Source organism: Myotis lucifugus, unplaced genomic scaffold (assembly GCF_000147115.1).
Source record: "Myotis lucifugus unplaced genomic scaffold, Myoluc2.0 scaffold_650, whole genome shotgun sequence".
Taxonomy (NCBI): Eukaryota; Metazoa; Chordata; class Mammalia; order Chiroptera; family Vespertilionidae; genus Myotis; species Myotis lucifugus.
Genome location: NW_005871698.1, coordinates 1 through 9,112, shown reverse-complemented (window position 1 = coordinate 9,112; position 9,112 = coordinate 1). Strand labels below are relative to the sequence as shown.

At 44.4% G+C, this 9,112-nt stretch overlaps 1 protein-coding gene across 2 annotated transcripts in view; it reads left to right on the top strand.

The window, feature by feature from the left end:
* Positions 1-3,781, top strand: part of DSP (desmoplakin) — a 42,494-nt gene extending 38,713 nt beyond the window's left edge. For both annotated transcript variants that reach the window (XM_023746281.1, XM_023746282.1), the window contains exon 25: positions 1-3,781. This exon is cut by the window's left edge and continues 50 nt beyond it. In XM_023746281.1, the coding sequence (XP_023602049.1) occupies positions 1-3,076 (3,076 nt within the window). In that variant the 3' untranslated portion in view covers positions 3,077-3,781.
* The last annotated feature ends 5,331 nt before the right edge of the window (positions 3,782-9,112 follow it).

The window sequence follows — 9,112 nt, the reverse complement described above, 5'->3', positions numbered from 1 at the left end:
CAGGGTGAAACAGCGCCTTGAGTGTGAGAAACAGCAAATCCAGAATGACCTGAACCAGTGGAAAACTCAATATTCCCGCAAAGAAGAGGCTATTAGAAAGATAGAGTCAGAAAGAGAAAAGAGCGAGAGAGAGAAGAACAGCCTTAGGAGTGAGATCGAAAGACTCCAGGCTGAGATCAAGAGGATTGAAGAGAGGTGCAGGCGAAAGTTGGAGGATTCTACCAGAGACACACAGTCCCAGTTGGAAACAGAACGTTGCCGACTTCAGAGGGAAATCGACAAACTCAAACAGCGCCCATATGGATCCCATCGGGAGACCCAGACTGAGTATGAATGGACTGTTGACTCCTCCAAGCTGGTATTTGATGGACTGAGGAAGAAGGTGACGGCGATGCAGCTCTACGAGTGCCAGCTGATTGACAAAACAACCTTGGACAAACTGCTGAAGGGGAAAAAGTCAGTGGAAGAAGTTGCTTCTGAAATCCAGCCTTTCCTTCGGGGCGCAGGAGCTATCGCTGGAGCTTCTGTTTCCCCTAAGGAAAAGTACTCTTTGGTAGAGGCCAAGAGAAAGAATCTAATCACCCCAGAATCCACAGTCATGCTTCTGGAGGCCCAGGCAGCTACAGGTGGTATAATTGATCCCCATAGGAATGAGAAGCTGACGGTTGACAATGCAATAGCTCGGGACCTCATTGATTTCGATGACCGACAACAGATATACACGGCAGAAAAAGCTATCACTGGTTTTGATGACCCATTTTCAGGCAAGACAGTATCCCTTTCAGAAGCCATCAAGAAAAATTTGATTGATAGAGAAACCGGAATGCGCCTGCTGGAAGCCCAGATCGCTTCAGGGGGTGTAGTGGACCCTGTGAACAGTGTCTTTTTGCCAAAAGATGTAGCCTTGGCCCGTGGGCTGATTGACAGAGATTTGTATAGGTCCCTGAATGATCCCCGAGATAGTCAGAAAAACTTTGTGGATCCAGTCACCCAAAAGAAGGTCAGTTACATGCAGCTGAGGGAACGGTGCAGAATTGAACCTCACACTGGTCTGCTCTTTCTGTCGGTACAGAAGAGAAGTATGTCCTTCCAAGGAATCAGACAGCCTGTGACCGTTTCTGAGCTAGTGGATTCTGGCATATTGGGACTATCCACTGTAAATGAACTGGAATCAGGTCGAATTTCCTATGATGAAGTTGGTGAGAGAATTAAGGACTTCCTTCAGGGTTCAAGCTGCATAGCAGGCATTTATAATGAGACCACAAAACAGAAGCTTGGCATTTATGAGGCCATGAAGATTGGCTTGGTCCGACCTGGTACTGCTCTGGAGTTGCTGGAAGCCCAAGCAGCTACTGGCTTTATAGTGGATCCTGTTAGCAACTTGAGGTTAACAGTGGAGGAAGCCTATAAAAGAGGTCTGGTGGGTATTGAGTTCAAAGAGAAGCTCCTGTCTGCAGAACGGGCTGTCACTGGGTATAATGACCCTGAAACGGGAAACATTATCTCTTTGTTCCAAGCGATGAACAAGGAACTCATTGAGAAGGGCCACGGCATTCGATTATTAGAAGCACAGATTGCAACCGGTGGGATCATCGACCCGAAGGAGAGCCATCGATTACCAGTTGACATGGCCTACAAGAGGGGCTACTTTAATGAGGAGCTCAGTGAGATTCTCTCAGATCCAACTGATGACACAAAAGGATTTTTTGACCCAAACACTGAGGAAAATCTTACCTATCTACAGCTAAAAGAAAGATGCATCAAGGATGAGGAAACAGGGCTCTGTCTACTGCCTCTGAAAGAAAAGAAGAAGCAGGTGCAGACATCGCAGAAGAATACCCTGAGGAAGCGTAGAGTGGTCATCGTGGACCCAGAAACCAACAAGGAGATGTCTGTTCAGGAGGCTTACAAGAAGGGCCTTATCGATTATGAAACTTTTAAGGAGCTATGTGAGCAGGAGTGTGAGTGGGAAGAAATAACCATCACTGGGTCTGACGGCTCCACCAGGGTGGTCCTGGTAGATAGAAAGACAGGCAGTCAGTATGATATTCAAGATGCTATTGACAAGGGCCTTGTTGACAGGAAGTTCTTTGAACAGTACCGATCCGGCAGCCTCAGCCTCACTCAATTTGCTGATATGATCTCCTTGAAAAATGGTGTTGGCAACAGCAGTGGCATGGGTGGTAGTGTCAGTGATGAAGTTTTTAGCAGCTCCCGACATGAGTCAGTAAGTAAGATTTCCACCATATCCAGTGTCAGGAATTTGACTATCAAGAGCAGCTCTCTGTCTGACCCCCTGGAGGAATCAAGCCCCATTGCAGCCATCTTTGACATAGAGAACCTGGAGAAGATCTCCATTGCAGAAGGCATAGAGCGGGGCATTGTGGATAGCATCACTGGTCAGAGGCTTCTGGAGGCTCAGGCCTGCACAGGCGGCATTATCCATCCAACCTCCGGTCAGAAGCTGTCGCTGCAGGATGCGATCTCCCAGGGCCTGGTTGATCAAGAGATGGCTACCAGGCTGAAGCCTGCTCAGAAAGCCTTCATTGGCTTTGAAGGTGTGAAGGGAAAGAAGATGTCAGCAGCAGAGGCAGTGAAAGAAAAATGGCTTCCATATGAGGCTGGCCAGCGCTTCATGGAGTTCCAGTACCTCACAGGAGGCCTAGTTGACCCCGAAGTGCATGGGAGGATAAGCGTTGAGGAAGCCATCAGAAAGGGGTTTATCGATGGCCGAGCAGCTCAGAGGCTGCAAGATATCAGCAGCTATGCCAAAATCCTGACCTGCCCCAAAACCAAATTGAAAATATCCTATAAGGATGCCATGAATCGCTCCATGGTGGAAGACGTCACTGGCCTACGCCTTCTGGAGGCCGCCTCTGTTTCATCCAAGGGCTTGCCTAGCCCTTATAACATGTCTTCTGCTCCAGGCTCCCGCTCCGGCTCCCGCTCTGGATCTCGCTCGGGCTCCCGCTCTGGTTCCCGCAGTGGGTCCAGGAGAGGAAGCTTTGATGCAACAGGGAATTCTTCCTACACTTACTCCTCCTACGCCTTTAGCAGCAGCTCTATTGGGCACTAGTAGTCAGTTAGAAATGGTTGCTATACCTTGACTTCATTTATATGCGTTTTTTCACTTTATTAAATAATAAAGAAAATCTAATGCTTGCAATATAGTGATAGAATTTTCTGTGCTTAAGAAAACATTGCCAGGGTTAAATCAAGTAGTAAAGGCGGTTCTGGCTTTTTATCTTCTTAGCTCACCTTAACTATTGTAATACACTGAATGTAGTGTATATGAAGTGGTAATCAGTTGTAAGGATAGCACAAATTGAATTTAGAATTTGTTTTTCCTCTGTTTTTAGATTTTTGATCTATTCTTCTAGAATATTTTTTGGCCTATAATACAGATTTCTGTTCTTGGAGATGAAAATTAGACTGATTACTAATATTTTAGTCATCATTTTGTTTCTCATCTAAATATTCCCATTTTCTGTATTAGTAGATAGTACCCCTCCCCAAGAAAAACCCACCCAAGAAAACCCACCCAAATCTAAGCATTTTTGGAATGAGTCTCCTTTTAGTTTTAGAATGTGGATTGTATGACCCATATTCTCTTATGTATCTGTTTGGTTTGGTATTAATTTGACTGTATGTGCATGATAGCAGCAATCTTTGCTTTTCTTTGGTCAAAGTTTTCTGTTTATTTTGCTTGTTATTTTCAATGTACTTTAAAAAGATGTCTATGAAGTTTGCTGTTCTAGCAATAAACTTTTGGACTTTTGAATTTTTGTGTTTTGATTTAATAGCATGTTTATACACACAAGGGCATTTAGCAACAGCTTTTTGATTATTATAAAATATATCTAAAACCATCTGTTTTCAAAATACATATTAAGAAAGACTACTTATAAACTATTTTCATTCTGAATTCGTGTTAGAATTTCATCTTTGTAGTTAGTTTTTTTTCAACATTTCTCAAGTGCCTGCTGTGTACCAGATAGAGTCCTTGGAAATAAGCCTTTGTAGAAGCCGGGCCAGAGGTCAATACCCCGTTCTATTTTATGCTGGACAATGAATACCAAGTAGCATGGGCAAAAGTTACCATCATAACATTTAAAAAACATGAGGTGGCCAAGATTCTCATTTGGATATTTCATTTTGTCCCATAAGAGGATTGTCCTTGAATCTATGAAAATAGTTTCTGAAGAGTTCTTGACTCTCTGTTGAAGGACAATGAGAAGTCTCTTCTTTAGATCAAAGAGAAACTTGAAATTCAGACATTTGTCATTAAATTAACATGAGTTTACTGAATATCTATTTAGTGCCTAGTAGTATTCTAGGTACTATGAGGTTTAACAGAATTTAGAAGACCCCTGACTTCAGGCCTTTGCAGCCTGGATGGGGACAGAAGGCACACATAATGCAGTCAGTGGAACAACTTGCATATGCCACTAGTATTAATACAATCAAACATTTTATAGTGCAGAGAGGAAATAGGAAAGCAAGTTAAATGCTAATTGATCATACTTAAGATAATACTTAAATTATTGGAGCTTTTGGTACTTAGGGTGAAAACAGCATTCATGTCTTACCTCTTTTCTTGCCCTTTCCTCCTTCCCAATCTGGAAGATTTGTAATTAGTTTCATTCACCAAATATTGAGTTCTGTGTGCCACACATTGTGCCAGAAACTGTAGATCCCATGGTAGGAATACATGGTAAAAAATAGTCCTTATAATATGGAAGGAAGAAAAAATATATGATAAATGCTATGTTGGGGGAAGTAGAGATTCCTTATGCTAGAGCTGCAAGGCTGTGTTATCTTGGGCTGCCATAATAAGATACCTCAGATGGGGTGGCCTAACTTTATTTTCTCATAGTTCTGGAAGGTAAAATTCCAAAGTTAAGTTGCAGTCCAGGATTAGTTTCTGGTGACAACTTTCAGGCTTGTAGGCAGTGAGTGATGAGTATGGAGGGAGCTTTGGTGTCTCTTCCTAATCTTTTAAGGACACTAGTCCTATCACATTAGGGCCCCACTCAATAATCTCATTTAACCTCCCCCCACCCCCATTCAACCATAATTACCTCTTTTAAAGGCCCTATCTCCAAATATAGTCATATTGGGGGTTAGGGATTAGACAGCATTTGGGGGGGGGGGGGTTGTGATGACACAATTCAGCCCATTACAGAGGCCTAAACTAGAGTAGGGCAGGAGACTGCTCTAGGAAAATGATGATTAAATAGACTAAGAAGCATCAATGTAAAACAATTCCGAAACAGTGTAGCCACTTTGAGCTGCTCTAAAATGAAATAGGACCTGTGTCCTGAGAGAGGATATTCTTGACCTGCACTAAGTTTTGATTTGGTTTAGATACACAGTGCACCCACTGAAAAGGGAAATATATAATTTTTCAGTGAAAATCATCTCACATTCAAATAGTGTAAATGTTCTAGGCTGTTAGGGTAACTCTAAATGTAAATAAAAAGTAAAGATGCTGTGGGCAGAGTGAATAAGCTACTTCCAGAACTCATCCCTTACCCCACATCTGCTTGCAGCTATTGGATTGTTTCTGTGTTTTCTGGTACTGCCTTTTATACTCATCACCATTTGTCTGTAGATGAAAAAATTGTGCTTTTTGTCTTTGGAAACAGCTGTTCACAAAAATTTCCTTCATGTTTTTTTCCTCATCTGGTGCATACAAGTGCCAAAGGAACCAAAGATTTGGCATCAGGCTTGAATAAAATAAATAATATATGAAGGAGTAGATTCTAGGAGTTAAAACCATCTACAGAAACTGATTCCAGGTCTTGGGTAGGAAATGTAAAAAGTAAACTTGAATTAGTCAATGTAAGGAAGTTCTCAAGGACTCATGGGAACATGTCAAACAGACATGAGCTGGTTTAAAGTAGCTCCCACAGGTCAAATTTGAGACAATTTGAGCATCAACAAGAATTATGATGGTAATGGAATAGTAATAATGACTTTAAAAATAATTTGTCATTAGTAACTCAATAATTAAAACAAAACCTTGGTTCCACAGTGAAACAAAGTGAAGGTGTGGTAAGAATGCTAGCTAATACATGTAGAAGCCATAATAGCAGTAAAAAACCATCATAAGCCCTGGCTGGTGTGGCCTAGTTTGTTGGGCATAATTCTGTGCACTACAGAAAGGGTGCCCATTGTTTCCAGGTGGGGCACATGCCCGGGTTATGGGCTTGATCCAAGTGGCATGTGTGTGGTAGGCAGCCAATCGATGTCTCACATGGATGTTTCTCCCTCCTCTAGAAATCAATAAAAAAATCTTAAAAAAAGAATCATCATAATTCCTAACATAATGAGATTCAGTGAAGGATTGTGTGAGTTTGTTGGAGAACAGGACATTCATATGGCATAAGGTATCCCACACATTACCAATTACCAAGAAGAAATGTACTATTAAAATGAAGAGATACAGCCATCATCTTTACTAAGTGATTAAATTTTGCATTACTAATAGAGAATCTAAAATATGTGTCCTTTATGAGGTTTAATAAAGAGGTACACACATCACCTTGCAAAAATGCTTAAACTGAATCTACTCATAAAGGAAAAAAATCTGACAAATCCAGAAAGAGGGACATTCTACAGGACAAGTGGCTGAGGCTCATGACAAAATTCACTGGCTCCGTTTAAAAAGGAGAGTCGGGAGAGAGACTTTTGTAAAGTAAAAGAGACAATAACCAATTGTAGGTCATGAGTTGGAAGAAGTGAAACGGCTATAAAAGGAATTTGGGGGACAACTGGGGAAATTTGAATATGAACTGTATATTAGGTATTTTGGAATGATTCTTTTTCTTAGAGTTGATCATTTATTGTGGTCATGGAAGCAAAATATCCTTATTCTTAAAAGATTCATACGGACATTTGGGGGTGAAGTATCTGCAACTGACTTTCAAATAATTCAGCAAAAATAGTGCGTGGGGCTGTGTAGATAGAGTGGGAGAAAGCAAACGTGGCCACATGTTACAGTTAAGGAGCGGGAGGACAGCTGTGCGAATGCTCACTGCACTATTCTTCAAACTGTTCTTTAGATATAAACGCTTTATTTAAAAAAGTAGATGGGGGTGGTAGCGCCGTTCAGGGGAGGCCAGGAGCAAATGCGTCCAGGAGCAGTGACTAAAGCAGCGATATTGGAAAGAGACGCGAAAACACCTCTCAGAATGACAGCTCCCGCCCTTCTCGGCCCGTCCCGGTAGGCGGTTCTAGTCACGTGGCGCGGGGCCCCGCCCACAACCCCCAGAAGGCCGCGCGCGCCGGTGGCAGTTCGGCAGCGTCCCCTCGGCGGGCTGGGTGCGGCCATGGAGGGCGAGCCGCCCCCGCTGGAGGATCGGCGGCGGCTGCAGGAGGAGCTGAGCGAGTTCGTGGAGAGCTGCTGTCGGACGCTGCAGGAGGTGACCTCGTCCCTGGGCTGGAGCCTGGATCGGCTGGACCCCGGGGAGGCGGCGGCGGGCGAGGTGAGGGTGGGGCCCTAGCGGCCCTGAGCTGCGGTTCTCTCTGGCGGCCCCAGCCACGCAGGGCGGCGGGGGCGAGGGGCGTGGGGACCCCCCCCCGGGGCAGAGCGGCGGGGGCTCCCGGCCGAACGGGCTCGGAGCGCCGGGTCCTCCCGTGCGGCCCCCCTCTTGGGACTCGGGTGTAAAGAAATGGTGACAGTCCTTCGGCCGGGGCGGGGCGGGGCGGGACCGCCGGCCCTTCTGTTTTTTGAAAAAACCAGCCACGGGGCCTCCGAGACGGGGGGGAGGGGGGGGGGGGCTTCGTCCTGCCGCAGGGATGCGCGGGGGCACCCCACTCCGAGCCGGGAGAGCTTGGGGCCCGGTTCGCCTATCTCTGCCCAAACTGTCCACCTCCGGCCGGGAGAGCACCGAGCCTGGAATGACGAAGGGCGTCACCGAGAGAGGGTGGCTAGCAGCCCTGCTGACCTTAGCATTGTTTTGAGAAAATGCAGGCAAGTGTGTTAGTGACCACTTGTGATTTTCCAAAAGGCGTGGCAGGAGGGAGGGTGTTCTAAGGATGGTGGGTAGGGGCCTGGGTCGGCCATTTCAAAGCACATCTTTTTTAATGAGGGCAGTGGGGGAGGCAGGGGAGCATTTTGAGTCTGGGCATGTCATAATTAATATCTACCTTTTAATAACATGTTAATTGCTTCCACTTATTGAACACTTGCTGTGTTCTAGGCCCCGTTTGAATTGCCGTACGCATATAAACTCATGTATAACTTAATCTTCACCGTAGCTTTGTGAGAGAGGCCCTGCTATTGTACCCATTTTATAGATGAGGAAACGGAAGCAAAAAAAGGTTAAGCATCTCGAGTAACTTAATACGGTCAGTAAAGGCAGACCTGGGATTCAGACTAGCCGTAGTGTGAGGAATGGAATGGACAGCAAGCCTGGAAGCGGAGGGCGGTGTGGGGAGGCCCAGGAGGGCTTGGGGGGGATAAAGAGTGATGGAAGGAGACTTGACTTGTGGTGAACACATAATACAGTATACAGATGGTGTATTATAGAATTGTACACCTGAAACCTATGTAATTTTACTAACCAATGTCACTCCAGTAAATTCAGTAAAAAAGTAAAAAAAGAAAATGACTGCAAGTGGACCAAGTAGTTAGGTAATGGCTCTTGTAATCTATGATATCCTGAATTGGGGAAGTGGTAAAATGGATGGATTATGTGCAGGGATTTAAGAGTTATTTAGGAATAGCAAGGATAGATAGGTGATTGATTAGATGTGGATGATGTGGGAGAAGAGGCAGTTATCTGCTTGAGCAAGTAGGACCTTTTTACTGAAATAGGAAAACACAAGATGAACAGATTTGGGATCAGGAAACCATGAATATAATGAATTTATTTTTGGTCATGTTGAAATTTTAGTGTCTTTAGTGTAAAGTGCTCAAGAGAGAAACAAGGTCTAAACTAGCTGTAGATTTTGGGAGTCATCCCTATATAGTGAAAGTTGAAGCCATGAGTTCTTCTAGTAAGTATGTATCAAATGGCAAAGGCCACTGGTGGTTAGACTGACATGAAATACCAGCATTTTAAGGGGGACAGGTAGTGAGTGGTACATGCATACAATGGAGTAT